Below are 27,857 nucleotides of genomic sequence, written 5' to 3'. Positions count from 1 at the left end.
GAAATCCCTACCCCCAAGTTAGCTTTTAAACTATTAAAAATTTTGACTTATTTTTCAAAAAAACATTTTTCCTAGAAAATATGAATATTTTTAAAAGCTGGACTTTTAATATTTAATATTTCCCCTGAAAATTAATAGGATCAGGAAGAGTCCTCAGTAAGATATCTAGATGTTTTTGAGAAAAGTAAAAGCTATATATTTTAGCACAACTGTAAAGGTGAGGACTGTAACTTTCACCTTAGGGAAGTAAGGAATATTTCATTTTGGGGCTTTTAGTTGTTTTTTGTTTTAAAGATTTTATTTATTTATTTGAGTGAGAGAGAGAGAGAGCATGAACAGGGGCAAGAGGCAGAGGGAGAAGGAGAAGCAGACTCCACACTGAGCAGAGAGCCTGATGTAGGGCTCGATCCCAGGACACTGAGATCATGACCTGACCTAACTGACTGAGCCACCCAGATGCCCCTTAGTTGTTTGTTTTATCTTGTTTTATTTTGTTTTACAAGGGAAATTTACTTCATTGTCTGAAAATATGTATGCTTACCTAATGCCGTCATAACTGGTTAAATTCATTGGCAATACAAAATTTTTGAAAAATACGATGGTTTGATTAAGTAGGCTGGTTTATGGTTTATTATTTATGTTATATGAGTTAGACTTTTATTTATTTATTTTTAAAGATTTTATTTATTTGACAGAGAGAGAGACAGCAAGAGAGGGAACACAAGCAGAGGGAGTGAGAGAGGGTGAAGCAGGCTTCCCGCTGAGCAGGGAGCCCAATGCGGGACTCAATCCCAGGACCCCGGGATCATGACCTGAGCCGAAGGCAGACGCTTAACGACTGAGCCACCCAGGTGCCCCGAGTTAGAGTTTTTTTAAAATGGGCCATAATAGCACAAACTTAACTTTCTTTTACTTTATATTTTATTATTATTTCATAAAGAAATGGATACATTTTATTCACTAGAAGAGTCCTATAAATTAAACAGTATGTAGCGAAGTCTATTAATTAAATTGAGGTATTAAGAGACATCCCCTCTCTACTTCAGTTGGAAAAGCATTTCCTTTAACCTCTTCTCTTGTCTTTTATTGAGTGAGGGACTGCCTGAGCTTAAAACCGGGTTCTCCCCAACTACTGGCTGCTGGCCTTGACAAGTTACCTAACTCCTTTTCCCACTTCCCCCTCTCCTTTCTCCTCCCTGCCTTTTGCAACCATTATGATTTTTTCTAAAAAATTTGGAATTACAGAGAAGTTGCAAAAATATATTTTTTCCTGCATATTTTTCACCCAGCTTCCCCTAATGTTAACATCTTACATAACCATTTCTACAGTTATTGACTTAATAGTGGTACAATACCATTAACTAAGCTACAGGTCTTACTCAACTCTTACCAACTTTTCTCACCAGTGTCCTTATACCAGAGTCCCATGCTACATTTAGTTGTCATGTCTCCTCCAATCTATGATGGTTATTTAGTTAGGTGTTTTGTTTTGTTTTGCTTTGTTGTGTGTGTCTTTCATATCCTTCACAGTTTTGAAGAGGACTGCTCAATTATTTTGTAGACTCTCAATTTAGATCTGATGTTTTTCATAATGAGATTGAAGTTATGCATATTTATGCATATTTGACAAGAATACCACAAAAATGATGATGTGTCCTTCTCAGTGCATTATATCAGAGGTTCATGATGTTGATATGTCTTATTACTGGTGATACTAACTTTGATTATGTGGCTAAGGAGGTGTCTCTGGGTTTCTCCACCATAAAGTTGCTATCTTTTATTTTGTAATTGATAAATATCTTGGGGGGACCACTTAAAACTATGTAAGTAACCTTCGTCCTCAAACAAGATACTTAATGTTTTTGAACCTCATTTTCCTAAGGATTCAGTGAAATTTCATATAAAGTAGTATTTAGCATAATTTCTATTACATACTAAATGTTTAATAAATGTTAGCTATCATAATTGTAGAGCATCTTTTTTTTTAAGATTTGTTTATTTTAGAGAGAGAGCAAGAGCACATGCAAGCGGGGGGGGGGCAGTGGGAGAGAGAAAGGGAGAGAATCTCAAGCAGACTCCCTGCTGAGCACGGAGCCCGATGCAGGGCTCCATCTCATGACCCTGAGATCATGAGCTGAGCCGAAATCAAGAGTTGAACGCTTAACGAACTGAGCCACCCGGGCACCCCAAAGAGCATCTCTCTCCAATAATTTGGATGGCACCAAAATACATTGTCTGTATCTTGATCATTATTAAGTTCAACTTAACATACCTATGTTCAGAGTCCCTAGCATTTTCTTTTTTTTTTTTAAAGATTTTATTTATTTATTTGACAGAGATACAGCAAGAGAGGGAACACAAGCAGGGGGAGTGGGAGAGGGAGAAGCAGGTTCCCCGCAGAGCAGGGAGCCTGATGTGGGACTCGATCCCAGGACCCTGGGATCATGACCTGAGCCGAAGGCAGACGCTTAACCAACTGAGCCACCCAGGCGCCCAGAGTCCCTAGCATTTTCAAGATATTTTTACGCCATCACATTTTTTACTATTATTTTTAGTAAGAAATGCATTTTGCTATCAAGTATACACACACACACACACATATATATATATATACACTATTTCATGAAAAGTATATGTACTTTCTACAGTGATGTTTTATTTTCTATTCTACTTTCTTATTTAAAAAGAAAAATGCTCATAACTCACTAAAGTGATTTCATAACTCACTAATAGATTGCAACCAGCATTTGCAAATCACAGATGTAGCTTAGTATGGGCATATCTGTAGTACAAGTTACAGTATAGGGCGAGAGCACAGACTTTGGAGTTAGACAAATGTGGGTTTACACCTTGGCCCCACCACTGTGTGACCTGGGCCCAGGGTCCATACTACTCAAAATCTGCTCCCCCCCCCCAACCCGGACAGTGGTTGGATGGACAGTGACAATTAATTGCCATTGTGATTACTTTACCTGAGCTTGTATTGTTCATGAAATCCCCTAAGTATTTGGTATACTATAGGCAGGAGATGATAGGACTGCACTTTGAAACTAACATTGGGAAGAGGGAGTGATAGATTTAAGAGGTTTTGGAGGTAAAACGTAAAGACTTGGTGACCAGGTAAATATGGAGTCTTGAGGGAAGAAGAGCTAAAGTGCCCTTAAGTTTCTACTTTTTTTTTTTTTTTTTAAGATTTACTTATTTGAGAGAGAGAGAGAGAGAGCAGGGGGGAGGAGTAGAGGGAGAGAAACCCAAGCAGACTCCATGCCGAGTGTGGAGCCCAGCACCGGGCTCTATCCTGTGACCCTAAAATCATGACCCAAGCCGAAACCAAGAGTCCGACGCTCAATCAACTGGGCCACCCAGGTGCCCCTAATGTTTCTACTTCTGCTAGACAGGGAAACATTGGACAGGAAGCATTCCATTTAGAGGCAGTCATGTGAATAGAAGCACAAAGATGAGAAAGTATTTTTAGGGAGCCACCTTTTGTCCATATAATTCATGAAAGAATTTGACTAATAACACTTGATAGGCAGTTGGGCTCTAAAAGACCTTGAAAATGTTGGACTGGAGTGTAATCTGATGCTTTCTGAGCAGTAAGTGGTATATCACATCTTTGCTTTAAGAGTGACACCATTTAATATTTGGACTTCATGTTTATTGCCACTGTGGTAAACCATAGTTTTTGTCAATAATTGAATTAACTGAATGTTTCTGCTTTCAGCTGATGATTTGGTATTATGTAAGTACAATTATTTAATTTTTTTTTTAATATTCTGGAAGGCAAGAAGGAACCTCAGAAATATTCTGTGTAGTATCCCTCAAAGAAGTATTTCTTATTTCTCAAAAAATTTATCTGATGAGACAATTGATTCTTTTGGTAACTCGAGACCACCTCAGTGATTGTTCTGTAGAGTCAAAAGTAAATCCAATTACTTGAATTAGAACTAGGTAATTAGAAAGAAAAGTTAAAAGTATACATAATCTCAAAAAAATCATTAAATTCAATTTTTAATATTTTAAGTCCATTTGAGATATTACCAAGTACTTCATTCTTTTAATATTAGAATCACAGTTACCACACTTAACTTTCATCTGTTGGGTGAAGACATTATAGACTACTTCAGAAATGAATTTCCTGCTCTAAAATTTACACTGAAGTCTTCATTATTCAAGTTTGTTTCTTAGCAAATCAAATGGGGTTAAACTTAAGGAAAGAAACAGATAGTTTCAGATTTTCATATTCTGGACTTTCCTTTTGTCTCTTACACATGAACGGCGGGCTTCTTGGGACAGCTGCTCTGTGTGGGGCAGTATGGCTTTAGGAGCTTCCTTTCCTTTTCTGCTCTAGTCACTTGAGATTTTCTTCCTTCTTGGCTTCCTTTTACTTTGAGCCTAATTCTGCCATTGGCCTCTAAATGCGTGTTTTTTTCCCCTTGTTTTGGGTTCTTTTTGGAGAAAGATGTCTACATTTTTATTTAATTGAATGAATTGGAGTATAAACCAAAGTTGGTGTTTCTTTTATGACATGAAAAAATAGTAATAGCAAGAACAATTTCTGTATCACTTTATAATTTTATTCCTTTTTAAAAATTGAGATATAATTAACATATTTCAGATGTACAACATAGTGATTTCACATTTGTATATATGTGAAATGATCACCACAATGAGTAGTTAAAATACATCATCATACATAGTGACAAAAATTTTGTTTTCTTGTGATGAGGACTTTTAAGTTTTATTCTCTGAACAACTTTCAAATGTATAATACAGTATAACTATAGTCACCATGCTGTACATTATATCACCATGACTTATTTATTTTATAACTAAAGTTTATATTTTTTGACCCCATTTTGCCCACCCCCTATCTCCTGCCTCTGGTGACCTCCAATCTGTTCTCTGTATCTGTGAGCTCATTTTTTTGTTTGTTTGTTTGTTTGTTTTTTAAAGTCCACATATAAGTGAGATCATACAGTATTTATCTTTCTCTTTCTGACTTATTTTACTTAGCATAATGCCCTCAAGGTCCATCCATGTCACAGATGATGTAAGATACTGTTCTTTTTTTTTTTTTATAGGTGGATATTATTCCATTGTATGTATATATACTGTATCTTTATCCATTCATCCATTCATGGACACTTAGGTTGTTTTTATATCTTGGCTATTGGAAATAATGCTTTAAAGTGAATATGGGGATGCAGATCTCTTTTTGAGTTAGTGTTTTTGTTTGCTTTGGATAAATACCCAGAAGTGGAATTGCTGGATGGTGTGATAGTTCTATTTTTAACTTTCTGAGGATCCTCCATGCTGTTTTCCATAGTGATTGCACTAATTTACATTCGCACCAGCAGTGCATGGGGGTTCCCTTTTCTCCATATCCTTGCCAACAGTTATTTCTTGACTTTTTGATAATAACTATTATAGCAGATATGAAGTGATAGCTCATTGTGGTTTTGATTTGCATTTCCCTGATGATTAGTGATGTTGAACATCTTTTACGTACTGGTTGGGCATCTGTATATCTTTGGAAAAATGTCTATTTAGATTCTCTGTCCATTTTTTAAATGGATTGTTTGTTTTTTTGCTATTTTTGAGTTGGGGGAGAAGTTATAGGAGTTCTTTGTGTTTTGCACATTAACTGTTTATCAGATATATCATTTGCAAATAACTTCTCCCTTTCAGTAGGTTGCCTTTTCATTTTATTGGTGGTTTCCTTTGCTGTGCAGAAGCTTTTAGTTTGATACAGTCCCATTTGTATATTTTTGTTTTTGTTGCCTTTGATTTTGGAATCAGATTTAAAAAATCATTGCCAAATCTGATGTCAGGGAGCTTACTGCCTATGTCTTCTAGGAGTTCTGTGGTTTCAGGTCTTAACGTTCAAATCTTTAATCCATTTTGAGTTAATTTTTGTGTATGAGGAAGATAGTAATCTAGTTTTATTCTTTTAAATGTGACCATCCAGTTTTCCCAACACTGTTTATTGAAGAGACTATTCTTTCCCCGTTGCCTATTCTTGGTTCTTTTGTCAAAAATTAATTGACCATATATGTATGGGTTTATTTCTGGGCTCTCTATTCTGTTCTGTTGATCTGTGTGTCTGGTTTTATTTCAATACCATACTGTTTTGATTACTGTAGCTTTATAATATAGTTTGAGATGGTGCCTGCAGCTTTGTTCTTTCTCATGATTGCTTTGGCTCTTTGGGATCTTTTATGGTTTCATATAAATGTTTGGAATTGCTTGTTCCATTTCTGTGAAAAATGCCATTGAGATTTTGATAGGGATTGCATTGAATCTGTAGATTGCTTTGGCTGGTATGGACATTTTAACAATATTAATTCTTCCAATCCATGAGCATGGAATATCATTCCATTTATTTGTATCTTTTTCAGTTTCTTTCATTAATATCTTAATAGTTTTCAGTGTATAGGTCTTTTACCTTTTTGGTTAAATTTATTCTAGATATTTTATTCTTTTTCATAAATGAGATTGTTTTCTTAATCTCTCTTTTTGATAGTTTGTTATTAGTGTACAGAAACACAACAGATTTCTGTATATTGATTTTGTGTTCTGCAACTTTACTGAATTTGTTTATTATAACAGTCTTTTGATGGAGTGTCTAGGGTTTTCTGTATAGAATATCATGTCATCTGTAAATACTGACAGTTTTACTCCTTCCTTTCCAATTTGGATGCCTTTTATTTCTTTTTCTTGCCTAATTGCTCTGGCTAGGACTTCCAGTACTATGTTGAATAAAAGTGGTAAGAGTGGGCATCCTTGTCTTATTTCTGATCTTAGAGGAAAAGCTTTCAGTTTTTCACCATTCAGTATGATGTTACTGTGGGCTTGTTATATATGGCCTTTATTATGTTGAGGTATGTTGCCTCTATACTCACTTTGTTGAGAGTTTTTATCATAAGTGGATATTGAACTCTGTCAAATGCTTTTTCTGCATCTATTGAGATGATCATATAATTTTTATTCTTCGTTTTGTTAATGTGGTCTATCACATTGATTGATTTGCAAATGTTGAACCATTTTTACATCCTTATAATAAATTCCACTTGATCATGGTATATGGTTTTTTTAATGCATTGCTGAATTTGGTTTGCTAATATTTTGTTAAGGACTTTTACATCTATGTTCATCAAGGATATTAGCCTGTAATTTTCTTTTCTTGTGATGTCCTTGTCTGGTTTTGGTGTCAGGGTAATGCTGGCCTTGTAAGATGAGTTTGGAAGAGTTCTCTCCTCTTTTTTGGAAGAGTTTGAGAAGATTTGGTATTAATTCCTCTTAAAGTGTTTGGTAGAATTCACTGGTGAAGACTATCTAGTCTTGGACTTTTGTTTGTTGGGAGGTTTTTGATTACTAATTCAATCTCCTTACTAGTAATTGGTGTGTTCAGATTTTCTGTTTCTTCAAGATTCAGTCTTGGAAGGTTGAATTTATCCATTTCTTATAGGTTGTCCAGTTTCTTGGCGTATATTATTCATACTAGTCTCTTATCCTTTGTATTTCTGTGGTATCGTTGTAAGGTCCCCTCTTTGAGTTCTGATTTAATTTTTTGAGTACTCTCTTTTTCTTATGAGTCTAGCTAAAGGTTTGTCAGTTTCATTTATCTTTTCAAAGAGCCATCTCGATTTTTTTTTTTTTTTTAGATTTTTATTTATTTATTTGAAAGGGAGCTAGAGAGTGAGAGAGAGAGAGAGAGAGAGAGAGCATGAGCAGGGGGAGGGGCGGAGGGAGAAGCAGACTCCCTGCTGAGCAGGGAGCCAGATGTGGGGCTCAATCCCAGAACTCTGGGATATGATCTGAGTTGAAGGCAAAGGTTTATTAACCAACTGAGCTACCGAGGCGCCCCATGTCTTGGTTTCATTGATCTTTTGTATTGTCTTTTTAGTGTTTATTTCACTTATTTCCCTTCTCACTCTGTTTCCTTCCTTCTATACTTTGTTCTTTTTATAGTTTCTTGAGGTGTAGTCAGGTTGTTTATTTGAGATTTTTCTTATTTTCTTGAGATAGGCGTTTATCACTGTGAACTTCCCTCTTAGAACCACTTTTGCTATATCCCACAAGTTTTGTTATGGTATATTTCCATTTTCATTTGTCTCAAGGTATTGTTTATTCTCTTTTGATTTCTTCATTGACTCATGGGCTGTTCAGTAGGCTTTTTTCTTTTTGCTGGGACCGGCTGAGCCTGAGGTCCACGTGGCACCTGACAGCAGTGAGATGGGAAGGAAAAACAGATCTTATGACTAGAGCCATGCTCACATTTCATCTGCTACCCAGAGTATAAGTTCCAACTCTTGTGATAAAATATGCAGGGCATTTTCCTCTGAAGCATTGGTGGAGTTTACTTAAATCTTTTATATTCCCCACAAACACCAATAGCACAGGATTGCCTTAAAAAATGTGTTGGTATAGCAGTGTAAAGGGCAGTAGGCAGGTTAATCTCTTTAGCTGGCAGAGGAGAAAAAAAGTATGGACAGGAAGCCAACGTAAACTAGGTCATGTTAGAAGGAAGCCTCCAGAGGTCATCCCCCTCTCCATCTCCACCAACCTTTCATCTTGTCATTTGCTTGTCTTACTGAAACTCTTGTTCCCCTTATAGTGACTTGGAATAGGGTTAACAATGTGGCAGGAAGGAGAGATAAGGGGTGGCATGAGTCTTTAATTTCACTTGTAGTACAGGAGAGATGTTTTCTTGACATCTAGTTCAAATTTCTCATCACAGTTTTTTCCCCTGCATGTAGTAGTTAGATTTTATAAATCATTTTTGTTTTTGATGAATAAAATGGGGGGAATTTCTAAAATATAATTTATATGTTTGTGAATGAAACAAAAGTTTGCAACATTAGTAAGTTACCCATTTGTATATAACAGTTTAAATGATGTTTTATTTTGCATTGGGTCAAGAGTTTCTTAAGAGTTTTATTTTTATCAATGAATTATTTAGTATGCCAAAGCAGGCCCTCAATGAATTATTTTATGACTAACTGTTAAATTTTACTCTAGATTGTGTTATCTCAGGGAAGCCATAACTTTTTTTTTTTTTTTTTTTTAAAGATTTTATTTATTTATTTGACAGAGAGAGACAGCGAGAGAGGGAACACAAGCAGGGGGAGTGGGAGAGGGAGAAGCAGGCTTCCTGTGGAGCAGGGAGCCCGATGCGGGGCTCGATCCCAGGACCCTGGGATCATGACCTGAGCCGAAGGCAGACGCTTAACGACTGAGCCACCCAGGCGCCCCTCAGGGAAGCCATAACTTAATTGATGTCTCCTGCCCTGACCCTCTTCACTAGTCCCCTTTATCTGTTCATTTCCCCCTTTTATAACCTGCTGGTAACAAGTAGAATCTCATACTCCTGTGAAACTACTCTGTATCAAGCTTACACAGAAAGGTCCAGATTATGTTATAGAAACTAGTGGATTCAATAAATTCACACAATGTGTGAATAAATTCACACAAATGTGAAACATGCTTGATGTTTCACAGATGTGTGACTCCTTGAATAGCCTTGATTAACAACCAGAGATAGTCTTAAGTTTTAATATTGTCTATTAGGTTGGAACCCAAAGGTTCTTTATATTTTATAGATTCTATGATTCTAAGATCTTACATGGTTTTTTCATAGAAGGCAATAATGACTATTGCTTTTATTCATAGACTTTTTTTTTTTAAAGATTTTATTTATTTATTTGAGAGAGAATGAGAGAGAGCACATGAGAAGGGGGAAGGTCAGAGGGAGAAGCAGACTCCCTGCCGAGCAGGGAGCCCGATGCGGGACTCGATCCAGGGACTCCAGGATCATGACCTGAGCCGAAGGCAGTCGCTTAACCAACTGAGCCACCCAGGCGCCCATTATTCATAGACTTTTTAAAAATTAATATTGCAAGTATTATACAAAGAACTTATTTTCCTAAATCATTTGACTATAAGTACCTACATTATCCTCTCTTTAAATATACACTTTTAGTGTATATTTCCTACAAATAAGGATGTTCTCATATTTAACATCAACAAAACCATTAAAATCAGGAAATTAACATGGATATGTTACTAATCTTTAGATCTCATTCAAGTATTTGGCTTTCCATTAGACTCATTGTTTTTATAATTTCCTTCTATCTGCTGAAATTTCTTTCTTTTCTTTTTTTAAAGATCTATTTATTTTAGAGAGAGTGTGTGTGCAGTGGGGAGGGGCAGAGGGAGAGCGAGAGAGTCTTAAGGAGACTCCACTCTGAGTGCAGAGCCCGACATGGGGCTTGATTTCACGACCCTGAGATCACAACCTGAGCCAAAACCAAGAGTAGGATGCTCAACCTACCTCACCACCCAGGCGCCCCATCTGCTGAAATTTCTAATCTGATTATGTATGTGTTCACTTTTCTGCTAAGTCCTTTAACATATTAACCATGGTTATTTTAAAGTTATTATCTGATAATTTAAACATTTGGGTCTGGTTCTTTTGATTAGACAATCTCTTGACAATGGATTTATTTCTTGATGTTTTGTATGTCTCACAATTTCTTTTTATTGAATTCTGGGTCTTACTTGTAAAAGAACAGTAGAGAATGAGGTAAATACTTATAACTGAAAATTGACCTTTTGCTGTCAGGCCATTAGCGTCGGGTGGACTTTAATTCAGCCTAATCTGTAATTAAACTAGGTTTGGGTTTTATCCTAGCTCTATGTACCTTCAGTTCAGCACAGACTACAAAATCCTGCTGCTACCTTGTGCATTAGTATAGGGCCTGGAGTGCCAGAGGGTTTTTCTCCATCTTCCTTCTCCATCCTCAATCCAGTATACGTGCCACAGAGGGGGTCTCTCTTTGCCTTTGCTTAAAACTCCATGTGAAGCTTGTGGTGGGTTGGGGATGACAGGGGCCACTCTTCAATTTTCTTGGTTTAGCCAGAATTGTACAGAGGTCCTGTCTGCCTGAGGCTCAGGTGTGAGGCTTTCTCAATGTCCCTTTGCCTCTTCCCCGTGGAAGGCAAACTCTGCCTTGTGTACCTGGGAGTTTGGGGTTGGCAGCAAGTCTCTTGCTCTTCCTCCAAGTGGTAGCAGATCTCTGCTTGATGTCATTTTAGAACCTGGGCCTACTCTCTACCTCATCCTTTGGCTTCTACCCTTTCCCAGCAATGGTGGACTTCTGCCTGAGAGTGGAGTGGTAGGGTGAGGCAAGGGTGAGGGGAGAGGGGGAGTGAGTTCTATCCTTTCCAGCATCAGATGCTTTTTGTATATGCCCTTTTCTTAGAAGGGATGGGAGAGTTTCCTGCACCTCTCCCAGTGTCAGGTTTTGCTTTTCCAAGGGAAGCTTCTGAGAAGCAAGTGGGGTTTTGTTCTCTATACCATTTGCAGGGGCTCTCTTGGGTCTCTTCCCTGCCGTGCCCCCGCTTTTTCTTGTAAGCAACCACTGAGTCCTGTGGAGGAATGTTGGTGAGTGTGAAGTCTTGTTTGTATCTGGGATTCCTGGTGATTCTACACTCAATGGTCACCTGCACTTGGCCTTTAAATTTGTTAACATTTCAGTTATTTTCTATTTGTCTACTTTTAGGGCACCTACGTCTTCCTCCCATCCTTGGTTTGTCTCTCATTAGAGGAGCTTGTCTCCCATTGGAGCTGTCGATTCATCTATTTGAGAGAGCAACCTCAGCTTTCTGACATACTGTTTTTTTTTACTTTTAGGGTAGGGGCGAGGTTCTCTTATGGCTTGAGTTTATTCTAGTTTTCTCCTTTTCTGTTTTTGTAGCTACCTTCTCCAACAGTGAAAAACCAGGCTCACGTTATCCTTAATGTGTAGACTCATTTGACCAACCCCCCTGTATGTAACCAACCTCTTATCACTGCCGCCGTCCTTTGCCACTCACAGACACCATCTTACCCCACTCGGGCTGATACCCCATACTAGGCCACTGAAGTGTCTGCATACTATCCTCTTAACCCTCATGCTTGATCCCACCCGTGGGTCCCCTCCCTTTCCAACTCAGGCCCCAGCACCGTGTTCTAGGCTCTCCTCCTGTGGGGGTGCACTCACAACTCTGCTTGGACTTTGACTCTGGGCTACCTCATGTGGATGCCCTCCTCACCCTGCCTTGGCTCCAGCATGCACTCCAGGCCACCCCTCCACCCCAGACTTCGCTCTGGCCCACCTAATGGCTGTAGGACTGATTTGTGCAAGAAGGGAAGGAGAAAAAGGAAGGCTCATGCACTTCTATAAGAAAAGACTGAGTTTCTGACTTAGTAAACATCCTTTAGTGTAAATAAACTAATAAATATATTTTAAGCATCTGTATTTTGTCTTTCTAACAGGTTATGAAGTTCATGGGATGGAAAAAATACCAGAAGAAGGACCAGCACTTATAATTTTTTATCATGGAGCTATTCCTATAGATTTTTACTACTTCATGGCTAAAATTTTTATCCATAAAGGCAGAACTTGCCGTGTAGTAGCTGATCACTTTGTCTTTAAAATCCCAGGTAAACTTTGACTGTAGATAGTGATATAAAAATGTTTAATTAACATGATCAAATTATGTTAAAGTCTGTATCCTTGAGGTCTCTAGTATCATTTGGAAAATCTTTTTGCCTTCTTAGGGTAATGCACTTAGCTCTAATTTGGGAATATCTAATTATGCTATTTAGGTAGTATATCTAAATATCAAAACATTATGGTCAAAAATGTTATCTAATTTTTTTCTTTATAAACAGGTATTTAGTCATTATTTTTCTAAGTTAAATGCTGAACTTCCACTTTAAAAAAATAAATTGTAACTTTTGCCACGTAATTAATTTATATTTTGGTATAGAAGGTAGTTGATTTTTCATATGATGAATTTTTCAATGAGATATGATTTTTGGAGTTTAACTTCATAGTAATTAAAGTTTGATTACTATCAGTATTATAGCAAATCAGAATTATTTAAAAAAATCAACCAGGATATATTTTGTCTTCATATAATAATATTGCTTCAGAAATCCTATCCTAAAGCGTCTATATGTCTTCATCATACTTGACTTGCCGTCTAGACTTATAACTCTTAAAATTAAGGACTATATTCTTAATCTGTTCGTAAAGGCTTTATACCTTTTTAAAAAGATTAATTAACCAAATAGTTTTAAACAGAGTTTTTAAAAAGCCATTCTAAAATAAACTCATTGGTAATAAATCCTATTTTCTTTTGTCATTGAATGACCAGAAATAAGCCAACAAAGCTTATAGTATGTCCCCTAGAATAATAAAAGCCAAAGCCACCCATCAACCAGAGAGACAAACACCAAGCAATGAATTAAATAACAGTCTACTCAGTGGCTTTCATAGACAAGGTTAATGTTTTGGGTATCCTTGTGTCTGTATAAGCTAAATTGGTTAGAAAAGGTTTTTCTTTAGAAAGCAATATGATCACTTTATAATAAATTTGAAAACTAGAGAAAAGGAAAAACATCATTATAATCTTACCACCCTAACATAACCAGTTATCATTTTTATTTATCATACTTCATTTTTAATTTGCATATTTTTGCATGTTATGCAAACTCTTTTGTGTTCTTTTTAAAAAAAATGTAATGTTAGCATTAACATTTTACATGCTTTATAAAGAATAGTTTTAATGTATGACTAAAATATTTACTTAACTAGTTTTCTCTTATAGAATATTGGGTTGCTTCCATTTTTTTTCTTTTTATACATAATATAATGTGAATATTTTTATTTAGCACTTGGCTTTTAAAAAGATTTCCCCTTTCTGATCTTGTAATTTATGAAACCTATTATGAAAATGCATCCCGTTAAGTTAATGAGCTTTTAATATAATATGGGGTGAATATTATTTCAATCTTAATAATGTTTATAATCTTGCTTCAGATCCTTAAACCTGTGAGAAGTTTTCACTACTCATATTTCCCATTCTCAAAAATAATGTATTACAATAACATCAGTCCTCCAAAGTTCCGGTTTAGGATTTGGTTAAAATAGTTAATTACTGATAGGATTATTTCTTTGATCCATAAATAGTTGTGTTTTGAAAAACTGTATAATATTAAGACTTGGAGTTGGCTGTTACTGAATTAAACCATCACTTTATTAAAAACTCTTAATGATTTTGCTATTATTATTGACTTAAAAAATTTAATTGTGGGATTAACATCATCTAACTTTTAATTTCAGCAGATTTGGTTATGGCTTGCCAGTTTTGGTAGGGCTAAGTATAGTCAGATTTACATTCTCTTGAGTGATTCTTTTTCTTATAGGGTTGAAGGAAGATTAGATTTGTGATTGCTGATGGGATATCATTTCTGATTGCTCTAATAAATACTGTAGACAGTGTTTGGCCCTGAGATGCAGTGGAAGGAGCTTTGGACTAAACATACCTGGACTGGAATCTCTGCCCTGCCATCGGCTAGGTGTGTGACTTTGAGCAAGATACTTACCCTCTGAGCCAACTTTCTTTGTCTGAAAAATGGGGATCAGAATCCCTGTTTTCCAAGGATTTTGTGAGTTTTAATTCAGAGTTTGAATATGTACTGTAAACCGAGTAGTAGGTGATTGCTGAGGAGATGATCAGTAGGAGGTGATCAATAAGACATAGTTATTACTTTACCAGCAATGTTAATCTTATGTAAGCCTTAAGAGTTCTTGTTGATTTCAAAAAAAAAATAAGAAAAGGAATTTACTGATTTAAGTATAGATATTTATGTAGGTTGTAAAGATTTTTGTCTTGAAGAACTGGACAAGAAGTACTTAAGATATATCTTCATGCTAATGTTTCTTACAGGGTTTAGTTTATTACTTGATGTATTTTGTGCTCTACATGGACCAAGAGAAAAATGTGTTGAAATTCTGAGGAGTGGTCACTTGTTAGCTATTTCACCAGGTGGAGTTCGAGAAGCCCTAATTAGTGATGAAACCTACAACATCATTTGGGGTAATCGTAAAGGCTTCGCTCAGGTTGCAATTGATGCAAAAGTGGTGAGTTGTATAAAACTAATTATTAAAGTAAAGCTAGGTTGAATTTAAAATAAATGCTTACGTAGTGGGCCAGAATATATAAGAATTTAGATACTTTCATTGTGCTACTTAAAAATTAGCGTACATAACTCTTTGTAAGGTTAACGATAGAGAAATATTCCTTGAGCTTGGAATGCCATCTTAAAAAACTCAATCTGGAAATTTGGCAAATATCCATCCAAGTTTTATTTTACATTTCAAAATCCAGCTTCTTTTAACTAGATTTGTAAAATTTTTTGTTTTCCTTCAGTTACACCTTTTTCAAAAGTATAATCATTTCAGTTCTATGTATTTTAAGCCTTTGGTATGATTGAGTTGGCATATTTCAGTGATGGTTGTTGGTTGGTTTCATTGCAATTCTTTTATCTGTGACCAATTTGTATAATAATAGGACTTGAATAATACATAACGCCTATTATTTTTTATCAGCAAATGTGATCAGCTATCTGATAGTATGAATAAAGATGAGAAATAGATATTAGTGTAATTTAGATCTTTTAAAAAGATTTTATAAAAGAATTAGTCAATAAAATTAATGTTCCTCAGGGATCCACAGTAATTATTCTACTTAGCAGACTGGAGAATGTGAAAGCCATTTTGTCCTTTTCTTTTGCTTTGGAAAGTAATTCTCAACTTTTTGGTCTCCATATTGTACTTTATCCTATGAAACACTTACTTATTACTTATGGAATGTTTCTTCTTTGTTTTCTGTTTTCATTGTAGATTGTCTGTCAGAAAAAGAAATGGTAGGACCTTTGACAGGATGGTGTTCTTTTTCCAGGCCAATTAGTTAGAGACTGTTGCCAATACTTTCATGTCTCAGTTTTTTTGTGTACCCATTGCTGCTACATAGAGACCAGTATGCACCCTTAGCTTGCCTGTTCATCTTGCAAAAAGGATTAAAAAGAAAGAGTTTATGGATGACTCATTCTAACCCAAGACCAGTATTTGGAGAAAAACGGAAATTTTCTTTTTTTAACTGCAGAGTTAAAATGCATTGAGCTTTATTCTCTCCTGTACACATGTACACGTAACTACTAGAAGTTATTGCTGTAGTGCTTTAGTAATGTGATCCCAGAATAAGAGTTAATGTACTTGCCCAAGTGTTTAATAATAGACAACATAAAAATTTAAACATTCTTGTCCTACAGTAGATTATAAGCTCCCTAAGGACAAGATCATCTTTTTATATTCTGAGTCCTTAGTACAATGACTAGCACTTAGTAGGCTATTTGAATTGAACTGAATTGATTTTTTTAACACAATATTAAGCACTACTAGAAAGGGACGTTTGGAATTTAACTTTTTGTTAATAGTATTAGTGATACAGAAAATTAATTTCATAGCACATTTTATTTCCCAAAAAGTCTTAAGCGCTGATGTATAAAACAAAATTCTAGAATATATGAATAATATAAAGTACAAAAGGATATATGCACCATTGTACAAAAATTAAGGGTAATGAAAGTAATGTCTATTAAAGCAATGATAAAAGCGAAAACCCTAATCAAGATAGTTTAATTTTCAGGTTTATATTTTGAAAGGATTATTTCTTATGAAGTTTAAAGGTAAAAATGACAAAAATAGATTTGGAATTATATAAATTGATCATGAGATTCTAATTTCTCATCCTTAACTCCACAGATTTAAGGAACATTGCCTGGAAGAAGGCCGGAAAGAAAGAAATTATAGAGAGAAAGGAACTATTTTTTTCAATCTTTGCTAGAGTTTCTAGATAATTAATTAAGATAATCTGATAATTTAAGGTTTTTGTATGAAACTTGAGAACATTTTATAAACATTCTTTTGTAAGTTTAAAGCCAGAAATCCTTAACATTGTTGATTTACAGGATAGCATTGTACATTTGATAACTATTGTACCACCCCAACCTCTTGTAGTGCTTTTAAAGGCTTTATGTCAGTACTTGTACAGTAAGTAGGTGACATATATAATTATTCCAATGTTACAGATGAGGAAACTCAGGCACAGAGAGATGAAGGGATGGAGGGATCGGGTCATACAGCAAGGCAGAAGCAGAGCAGAGCATACAGTTCAGGACCACAGGCAACCGGGGCTGTTGCCATCCCTGACTACATTTCACAGTGAGTCTGCTGACCTTGAGATTAGAGGGACCTTCCAGATACATGAGGGGGCTCTTTCAACCATATATAGAGATAGTCGTAAATGGTACAAGTATCCCATCTGGAAAACCCCTTCATAGTCCTCACAAAATCATCATAAACTTTGGGTAAAAATTTAAGACTGTTGGAGGAATAACTACATTTAAATTGTGACATAGTAACAAATTAAAGTGAAAAAACTTAGATTGTCAATGCAAGTTCACACCATATTGGTAAAAAATGTTTAAGGTTTATCTGAAAGTTACAGGCTTTTTAATATAATTTAAGTCACTCTTATTCTGTGAAATTGCTGAGAATTTTTAGGGAACTTCATATCTAAATAAGTTGGAAAAATATTAGCCCATTTACTCAAGTTGGAAAACAACTGATGTAAAAGAAGATAACATTTTTTTTTTTTAATATTTTATTTATTTGACAGAGAGAGACACAGCGAGAGAGGGAACACAAGCAGGGGGAGTGGGAGAGGGAGAAGCAGGCTTCCTGCTGAGCAGGGAGCCCGATGTGGGGCTCGATCCCAGGACCCTGGGATCATGACCTGAGCCGAAGGCAGACGCTTAACGACTGAGCCACCCAGGCGCCCCAACATTTGTTTTAATAAAATTGTTTATATGTATTATATCAATCCATAAAATAACCTTTGAGATAGTATAATTATTATTATTCCCACTTTATACGTGAAGAACCTGAAGCATAGACATGGTAAGTAACTTGTCCATTGGTGCTCACTTATTTTTAGGGGCAAAGTTTAGACTCTAAGACCATATTAAACTAATTCCCCAAGAATAGTTTTAACAAAATACACATTCTCTTTCTCTTGCACACATATGTGCACACAGTACATAAGGAGACACATGTATACATGCAAACAATTTAATTCTAGGTTACTTATGCTAATACCTTATATGCAAAAGGTGTACAAGGAAAGGAATGGATAATTGTATTACAGTATCAAGTTGTAATAAAGTAATGCTTATAGCTTTAAGGCTGTTAGCTTGAATGCAAATTTAGAAACCGTATGCCCAGACTCTAGCCTGGAATACTGAGCCTGCTAGGGTAAGCATTTTCCTATTTAGTAGGTTCTAGATATATCGAGCTTCTGGAGAGTAAGCTATTTAAAGGGTGGTATGTACCCTGAAGAGTCTTTATAAAGTGCATGCTTCAGTATGAACCTAGGGGTTCATGCCAGTCAGACATAAATCCAGCAGTACTGGTCAGAGAAGACAAAGGGTATATATACGAGCTGAAAGGTTTCTGGTCCTTTTTGGGCATTTTATGTTCTCAACTCTAAAGACGTTTTATAACTCTTTAAAACATTAGGATGTCAGCAGTCACTATTTTGCAAAACTAGTGGTGGTTTCCTAGATCATAATCTGAATTTTGTATGAAAGAGTCAGTGTTTTCTGTTTTAGCTTTGTGAATTAACACCATGAAACTTTAAATTCTTCCATCAGAGTGCCTTTCTTTACCTGACTTCTTTTTTCCAAACTGGTTTTAAGATTGCTGCTGCCTGTTTCCGACACTTTATATTCAGAGAATACAAACTACTTCATTATGTGCATTGTCTCTCTGTCCTGTGTCTTCATTCCTTCTTTAATTCATCCATCACACTTTGTTTCAGCACCTAGTCTGTTCCAGGCACTATTCAGGTGCTGGGGATACAGCAGTAAACAAAACAATGTCTCTGCTGTTAGAGGTCTTCCTTCTGGAGAGGGGAGAAATACACTAAATAAATGATCAGTAGTTCTGTGTGAGGTAATAAGTTTTATGAAGAAAGCTATACCTGTAGTCCCTTTCCTTCAGTCCACCATATCTTACTGTTTTCCACAGCTGAGTAAGAATGGCTTTTTAAATGTCAGCTTATTTAAATATCTCAAACTCTGTTCACTAAGGCAGATAACTCTGTATTAGACAAATACTGATGGTAGAATGTAAGTAAAGTGATACTCAGTTTTCTAAATTCTAAAACATCGTTTAATTCAATGTATTTTATGTGCATTTTAAAGTGTTTTTATTCAATTTTTTATCTACTTCAGTTTCACCATGGTGGAACCTCCTTACATGATCCTTTGCTACTTCATCATTGTTTTAGGACATTTAATTAAGGTCTCCATTTAAAAAATCATACTTAATCACAGATATTCATGGAATAATAAAAACCATGAACTTGTGAGCAGAAATCCTCTAAAATTAATGATAAAAGGAATTGTTTTATATATTTTCCTTTTTTTTGCAGTCTTATACTTTTCATTGATGTTCAAAATTTTTAGATTTAATAATCTCACACACAAAAAAATAGTGTTTCCGTAGTTCTGTGACAGCATCTTGCCAAAACCTGTCATTTAAATTTATATAAATTTCCCCATAGAGGGAATATCTACCTTGTAACTTTTTCTCCAGTGAGCACACTATTCAGTGGGCCACCAAAATCAATTTAATTTACCACATTAATTTTATTTAATGAAATTAATGATTACTGCAATCTTTTGAGTGTCAAGAGTTTATGTGGAAGGTAGGAAAGTTGGTAAATGAAATATTATGTATTACCACTAGAGGGTAGTGTTTCCAATTTTTGTTTTTACAGATGATCAAGTTAAATTTAGTCTGATAAATCACACTGGTAATAAAAGTATACCTTTATTTTAAAAATACCTCATTTTCATAATCTTGAACAGGCCCTCAAAATTTTGCATTATTGACTCAGTGGAGATATTGAATGGATCAATATATTCACTTTTTAATTCAAATTCTCTCTCTAGCCCATTATTCCTATGTTTACACAAAATATTCGAGAAGGATTTAGATCACTTGGAGGAACAAGTAAGTTCTGATTCGTACGGTTTTTCTAATTATAATGTAATATTTAGAATATAATCTTTGAAATACTTGGGCTTTTGAACACTCTAAGAAATTCTTTTGAATTACTACTTTAGATAATGGATATATTATTTAGATGTTTTTCTATTTAAAGTCTAAATGATAACTGATTCTAAGTAATGGCAGTTCTGAGATGTTAGATTTTTATTAAGAGTCTCGTATACATACTGAAGCTTATTTGTTTCACGGGCTTCTTAAAATTACAGAGTGAGTTATCTAATTTCCTTGGTTGAACCACGCTGTTGAGGTTTAGAACAAATGTACCCATTGCCCAGACTATCTTCCTAACTCACTGCTGAAGAAGTTACAGCTTTAAAAATGGATGACAATATGATACTGAATTAAGATTAACAACCTAAGGTTGTATCGTCTGCTTTGGTTCATTTCTGTTACTTCTTGTTTTTTGCTTTTTAAATATTTTGAACCATGATACATTTATATTGTAAAGTTCTTTTTGCCTAACTTTAATTTATGGGTAACAAAATAAGCTTTGAGTGTAGTTATAGGAGTGATAACGATTAGAAGTGCTTTTTCTTTGCAATTCCTCTGTTGTTTTCTTTTTATTTTGAAATTTTCAGTTTGTTTTTATACCCTATGGTTTATATATTTGACTGACTATATTTTATATCTCTAGCACTATATTGTTCCTATCCACATACAGATCCCCTCCTAAAAAACTTTAAACTTCTGTTGTTTCTTTTATGTGTAATGTTGGTATGTTGTTGATATTCTATTACTTTTTTTAGGTGTTAACATTTTTTCCCTTTTTCTTTTTCAAATTTAAGGTGGAAAGGCAGATTGATGTGAGGTTTAGCTGTTGCTGTAGAATTATTTCTTCTAATTTTCTCTCAGGTTATTTCTTCAGAATTTAAGTTGCATAACAGAAATTATTCCTAATTTTGTTTCTTTAATTATAAAGTGGTTTAAAAATTACTGTTGACTGCTTTTTGACTTTCTTTTTTTACTTAATCCTCCAGTTTATTTTACATTATTACTGCTCTTAATCTTGCTAAATTTCATACTTGGTCATTAACATTAGTGATTCTTTGCTACTCTGCATTTTTCTTAATTTACAATAATGTTTTTTTCTTTACCTATTTATTGGTGCATTTTAGTTTCATGTTTATGTGAATTTATCTTATGCTTTTATTTTTTTTCTTTTATTCATATAAGTCTTTATTTGTGAGTCTCTAGACTTTTTAGCTTCTAGCTTTTGGTTGCAGTCTTTACCCATGGCTTTGTAATAATAGTAATTGGTTTGCCTTTTAAAATTCTCATATGTTTGAAAGCTCATTTTTAAAAAAATTAATAAACCTTATTTTGGGGGTCATTTTTAGCTTTACAGAAAAATTGAGTGGAAGTACAAAGAGTACTCATAAAGCTTCTCACCACCCTCCAGCTTCTCATATTAACATCTTACATTAATGTGCTACATTCGTTAGAATTGATGAAAAGCTCATCTTTAAAAAAAAACGTATTAATTGCCAGGAGATGATACTGTTTGCTATCTTCTTCTAAGTCTTACATTATTAATTATTAATTTGAAAGTTTACAGTTGCTCAGAATATTTAACCAATTAAAATAATTTTGTTTACTTTAAAACAGGGTTATTTAGGTGGCTTTATGAAAAATTCCGCTATCCGTTTGCTCCAATGTATGGCGGTTTTCCAGTGAAATTACGCACCTATTTAGGTGATCCTATCCCCTATGATCCAAAGATAACAGCAGAAGAATTAGCTGAAAAGGTAAATTATTCTTTCTTTCTTAATCTTTGAGCAGATTTTTACTTTCAATTATTATATTAAAATTGAATTCATTAATTAATTCCACAGACATGTTCCTGAGATCAGTGGCGCTTTCTCCCCCAGGGGCCGTTTGGCAGTGTCTGGAGACATTCAGTTATTGTCATGACAGGCAGGTCCTGGGAGGTGGTGGGGCTACAGACATGTAGTGAGTGGAGGCCGGGGGTGCTGGGGAACTTCCTACCATGCACAGGACGGCCCCCCGCAGCAAAGAACCACTCATTTTAAAGTGTCACAAGTGCTGAGAGGTTGGGGCTCTTGGCACTGGTAATTAAAAAGTGTCATAAGTGATGTCCAGAAGAAAGAGTTGACTTCCATAAAACGAAAGTGTTGTTCTTGTTTGATAGAAATATCCTGGCAGGAAAATGGAATAGTTTTCAAGAGTGTGGGTTATGAAATCAGGTCGTTCCTAGCTCCACTGTTCGTGTGCAGTGTGACCTCAGGGAGTCTGCAGAACAGGGAAGAGAATAGTACCCACTCACAGTTGTCCCTGAGGATTACGTGAGATTGTACATGATCATTGTTTAGAACAGTGAGTGAGGGGCGCCTGGGTGGCTCAGTCGTTAAGCGTCTGCCTTTGGCTCAGGTCATGGCCCCAGGGTCCTGGGATCGAGCCCTGCATCGGGCTCCCTGCTCCGCGGGAAGCCTGTTCTCCCTCTCCCTCTGCCCCTGCTTGTGTTCCCTCTCTCACTGTGTCTCTCTCTGTCAAATAAATAAAATCTTAAAAAAAAAAAAAAAAAAGAACAGTGAGTGACATACAGTAAGTGCTCCGTGAATGCTGGGTATTAACATTATTAACAATAGTGAATACTGTTGTCCTAGGAACTTGCAGTCCAGTGTGGGAGCTGAAGAACTAAATCAGCGTTTATGTGGTGATGCATTAACCACAATGGTGTGCTTACAGCAAGGTTTCTTAACCTGGGTGCTACTGACATTTTGTTGTGGAGGCCTGTGCTGTGCACCGGAGGATGCTTACCACTGTCTCTCACCTCTACTCACGAGATGCCAGTAGCACTCCCCATCCTCACGTGACCCTCACTGATTGTGATAATAAAAAATGCCTCTAGACCTCTTCATGTAACGCCCAGCGGGGCAAAATCCCATCTGATTGAGAACTGCTGTCTTAGGGTATTATGGAAGCACAAAGGAAAGATATCTAAATTAGATCGGGGATGCCTCCTTGAGAGAGGTGATGGTTGAATTCAGTTTGGAAAGACAAGGAATTAGCTGGACAGAGAGTAATGAGGGAGAGGAAACTGAATGTATAAATGGATGGCAATATGATATAGCATAAAATCTTTGGGGAGTTGAGAGTAGTCTTTTATAGCTAAAAGGAATATATGTTATGGGAGATGAGGCTAGAAACACAGGACAGGTCTGGACTATGATGGCCTATAATTGATTTTGTTTCCTGAAAGCTGGGGCAGGGGTGGCATGTGGTGCTCTTGAAAATAGGTGAATGGTGTAATAGGTTTGCATTTGCAAAGATCACTGGGAACAATATGGAGGCTGAATTTGAGTGAGACAGTAGAAGCTCAAAGGGGAAAAAGACTGCTTTGTGAAGGAAAAAATAGGAAAAGCTTTCTGGAATGAGGGCATTTGTGGTGGGTCTTGAAAGAAGGATGTGACTTGGACATGCGGACTTGGGGTTGGAGGAAGAGTATGAACAAAGAAATGGCGGTAGGGAAGTTGACCATGTACCAACAATGGTGAGCAGTCTGAGGGGGTTAGAACAGCAGGGTTGGGAAAAACTGCCCGATAAATTCTCCTCCAGGAATTTTGCAAAACACATTAACATATTAAAGGTTCTAAGAAGCCCTGCAACAAAGAGGTCTATTTAACTTTGTTTCAAAGCACATTTTCCATTCTCACCTGACCAAAACCCTCTCCTTGTTTTTCCTTCAATAGCACTTAATAACAATTGGGGAATCACTAGCTTAATGGGTAGGGTTTGGTTGAGATGAAACCGGAAAAGTAAGTAGGAGCTATATTTTTAGGCCCTTAACTATCAGACTAGGGAATTTGTCTACCAAATACATTTCAATTAGGATAGGCCTCTGTTTGGGAGTGGCTCATATCAGTTTCATTCAAATTTGTTTGGCGGAAGCAAGCAGATGTATAATCTGTTTCTCTACAATGGTTTGTGAGGATGACTCTAGCAATTGTGATTACTTAGATACACATAAGTGTGCTCTTTAAGAGCAGAGGTTATGCTATGAATTCTTGTGTCTCCAGTTCCCAGCACAGCGTTTGGTATTTAATTAGGTCTCAATAAATGTTTGATGAATGAATGAATTACATAATGATATTTTTATCTACTTGAAAGGGAGAGCAAGGTGCAGATTTGAGAGATTTTACAGAGATAGAAAATAACCAGACTTGAAACCTAATTCTATAGCTACCTGCAGGATATGTATGTATATATTTATATGCATACTTTTTAAAAAATTTTTGTTTATTTATTTGAGGGAGAGAGAGAGCACAGGTGAGGGAGAGGGAGAAGCAGACTCCCCACTGAGCAGGGAGCCCAGCACAGGGCTCAGGGCTCGATCCCAGGACCCTGAGATCATGACCTGAGCCTAAGGCAGATGCTTAACCAACTGAGCCACCCAGGCGCCCCTGCATAGGTTTTAAAAAATATTGCACTGGAGTTTGGGAGAAAGGTCAGAATTGATGATGAAGTTTTAGAAGTTATCTGCATGAGACAGTTACTGAAGTCATGAGCTTTACAAAGCAGCTTAGAGAGAGAAGGAAGAGGACTTAGGACAGACCGTAGGGCAAGTAACATGTAAGGGGTGTGCCAAGGAAAACACCCAAAGCTGACAGAAAGGGAGATGGCAGAGAGGTGGGGAATAAGTAAATTTGTGTGAGAGAAGTCAGCAGGTGAGGATGTTTAAAAAACAGGAGTGATCAGTAATATTCATCCCTGCAAAGACATCAAGGAAGAAAAGACCACTCAGCTTGCAGTTACACCTTCGGAGAGTATAAAACTAGATAAAAGCCATGAATGTCATATTATTGAATCACCTGGAGAATGGGATGAATGTGTTTTGATTATAACTTTATACCAGCCTTTTGTATGTATACTGTGATTTTTTTTTAAGTTTTAAAGTTGTGGTAAAAAATATAAAATTTATTACTTAACCATTTTTAAGTGTATGTTTTATTAGTGCTAAATATATATTTACATTGTTGTGAAACCAATCTCTAGAACCTTCTCATCTTGCTAAATTGAATCTCTATACCCACTGAACACCAACTACCCATTCTTTCTCTCTCTCTTTTTTTTTCCATATATATCCATCAACATTTTATTCTGGTTCCTTTATGGTCTATGCAAGATTCTTTTTCTCCCCCAGCGTTATAATCGAGATATAATTGACATATAACACTGTAAAAGTTTAATGTGCAAGGTGAAGATTTGATACATGTGTATATTGTGAAATGATTATCACAATAAGGTTAGATGACACTTGCAGCACCTCATAATTACCATTTTGCGTGTGTGGTGGGAATATTTATGACCTTTTCTCTTAGCAACTTTCTAACATATAATACAGTATTATTAACTGTAAGTAACTATGCTGCACAGTAGATCCTCAGAACTTACTCATCTTAGAACTGTAAGTTTGCACCCTTGGCCAACGTCTCCCTATTCCCCGACACCCTGGCAACCCGCATTCTACTCTGTGTTTCCACGAATTCATCTTTTTTAGATTCCGCATATGAGGAGAATCATACACCAGTTCACCACTTCTTCCTTGCAGCCCCTGGCAACCCCCATTCTACTTTCTAGTACTATGAGTTGGACTATCATAGAAAAGTGGAATCATAGTGACTGGCTTATTTCACTTAGCATGTCTTTCCGGTCCATCCATATTGTAGCATGTGACAGGATTTCTTTCTTTTTTTAAAGCTGAATAATATTCCATTATATGTATGTGGCACATTTTGTTTATCCATTCATTCATTGTTGGACATTTGGGTTGCTTCCATTTTCTTGGCTGTTGTGAATAATGCTACAGGTAAAATCCATGTGCAAATATGTCTTCAAGATCCTGTTTTGAATTCTTTTGGATATATACCAGAAGTGAGATTGCTGGATATGTGAAAAGAAAAAACTCCAGCTTTTCCCTCCTATAGGGAAAAGCCCAGTTCTTTTGTACTATGCCTTTCTTTCACTTGTGAGTCTCCTTTACTTTTACACACAACGTGACTTCTAACACTTCTGGTCACCAAATGTGTGGAGGTTTCTCCCCCACCAAGCAATTCTCTGACACCAGCTGGAGGTCCTGTAATTTAACTCAGTTCGGACACTGTCTACCTGGAGATAGCATAGATGCCGCAGGGTAAGGGCTCAGTCCCACAAGGCTATTCCCACCCCACTCTAGATGCTAATCACGAGTACTGGGTCCTCAGGTAACCCACAACTTCTGTCTGAGTTGGCTACAAATTGGAGGTTCCATGACCCCTCCCCAGGTTCAATTAATTTGCTGGAATGTCTCACAGAACTCAGGAATACACTTACTTTTATCAGTTTATTAAATGATATGATAGAAGATACAGATGAACCGCCAGATAAAGAGATAATGTAGGGCAAAGAATGGGAGGGCTCCAAATGCAGGGCCCCTGTGGAGTTAGGGTGCATCACCTTCCTGGTGTGGATGTGTTCACCCACCTGGAAGCTCCCTGAACTCTGTACTATTGGGATTTTATGGGGGGTGATGGAGTCGAGCTGAAAATTCTAAGCTTCTAATCATGGTTTGGTCTTTCTAGTGACCAGCTCTTATCCAGAAGCCATCCATAAGTCCAATAGAACAAAAGACACTTTTATCACCCAGGAAATTATAAGGATTTCAGGAGCACTGCATCAGGAACTGGAGTCAGAAACCAAATATTAGAACAAAAGGTGCTTCTAGTACCCTTATCACTTAGGAAATTGTAAGAGTTTCAGGAGCTCTGTGCCAGGAGCCAGGAGCAGAGACCAATATGTATTTTCTATTATTTCACACTATGATAATTCTATTTTTAACTTTTCAAGGAGCCTCATCCATACAGTTTTCTATAGTTGACCATGCCATTTTACATCCCTACCAGCAGTACATGAGGGTTCCAATTTCTCTGCATCCTCATCAACACTTGTTATTTTCTGTTTTGTTTTGTTTTGTTGATGGTAGCCATCCTAATGGGTGTGAGATGGTATCTCATTGTAGTTTTGATTTGCATTTCTCTAATGATTATCTCAACTGATGTTGAGCATCATTTTGTATGCTTGTTGGCCATTTGTGTATCTTCCTTGGAGAAATGTGTGTTCAAGGTATTGGCTCATGTTTTTAATCATATTATTTGGGTTTTTTGTTGTTGAATTATAGAAGCTCTTTATATATTCTGGATATTAACTCCTTATTAGATAGATGATTTGCAAATATTTTCTCTCATTCCATAGGTTCCTTTTCACCCTATTGATTGTTTCTTTTGATGTATAGAAGTTTTTGAGTTTGATGTAGTCCTAGTTGTCTATTTTTGCTTTGTTTCCTGTGCTTTTGGTGTCATATTCAAGAAATTATTGCCAAATCCACTGTCATGAAGCTTTTCTCCTACATTTTCTTCTAGGAGTTTTATAGTTTTAGGTCTTATGTTTAGTTCTTTAATCCAATTTGAGATAATTTTTATATATGATGTAAGATAAAGTTCAACTTCATTCTTTTTTAATGTGGATATCTAGTTCCCTACCATCATTTGTTGAAGAGACTGCCTTTTCCCCATTGTATGGTCTTGGCACCCTTATCAAAGATCATTTGCCATATATGCAAATGTTTATTTCTGGGTTGTCTGTTCTGTTCCATTGGTCTATATGTTTGTCTCTATGCCAGTATCACACTGTTTTGATTTTTGTAGCTTTGTCATGTTTTGAAATTGGGAAGTATGAGGCCTACAACTTTCTTCTTTTGTCTATTAAGAGTCCTTTGAAATTGCAAATGAATTTTAAGATTTTTTTTTCTACTTCTGCAAAAAATGCTGT

The 27,857-nt window shown here is 36.1% G+C and overlaps 1 protein-coding gene across 3 annotated transcripts in view; it reads left to right on the top strand.

Moving 5' to 3' along the window:
- TMEM68 (transmembrane protein 68) overlaps window positions 1–27,857 on the top strand; it is a 49,279-nt gene that overhangs the window by 14,359 nt on the left and 7,063 nt on the right. For 2 of the 3 annotated variants that reach the window (XM_032421563.1, XM_032421564.1), the window contains exons 4-7: window positions 12,323–12,490; window positions 14,785–14,978; window positions 19,916–19,976; window positions 21,639–21,778. In XM_032421563.1, coding sequence (XP_032277454.1) covers window positions 12,323–12,490; window positions 14,785–14,978; window positions 19,916–19,976; window positions 21,639–21,778 — 563 coding nt within the window. Of the gene's footprint in view, window positions 1–12,322; window positions 12,491–14,784; window positions 14,979–16,987; window positions 17,606–19,915; window positions 19,977–21,638; window positions 21,779–27,857 lie in introns of those variants that run through there. The other variant, XM_032421565.1, reaches the window with a different exon arrangement.

The sequence above is a fragment of the Phoca vitulina genome, unplaced genomic scaffold (genome assembly GCF_004348235.1).
Source record: "Phoca vitulina isolate PV1807 unplaced genomic scaffold, GSC_HSeal_1.0 scaffold25, whole genome shotgun sequence".
Classification (NCBI taxonomy): Eukaryota; Metazoa; Chordata; class Mammalia; order Carnivora; family Phocidae; genus Phoca; species Phoca vitulina.
Note: the sequence above shows the minus strand (reverse complement) of the source record. Positions and strands in the feature narration are given on the sequence as shown.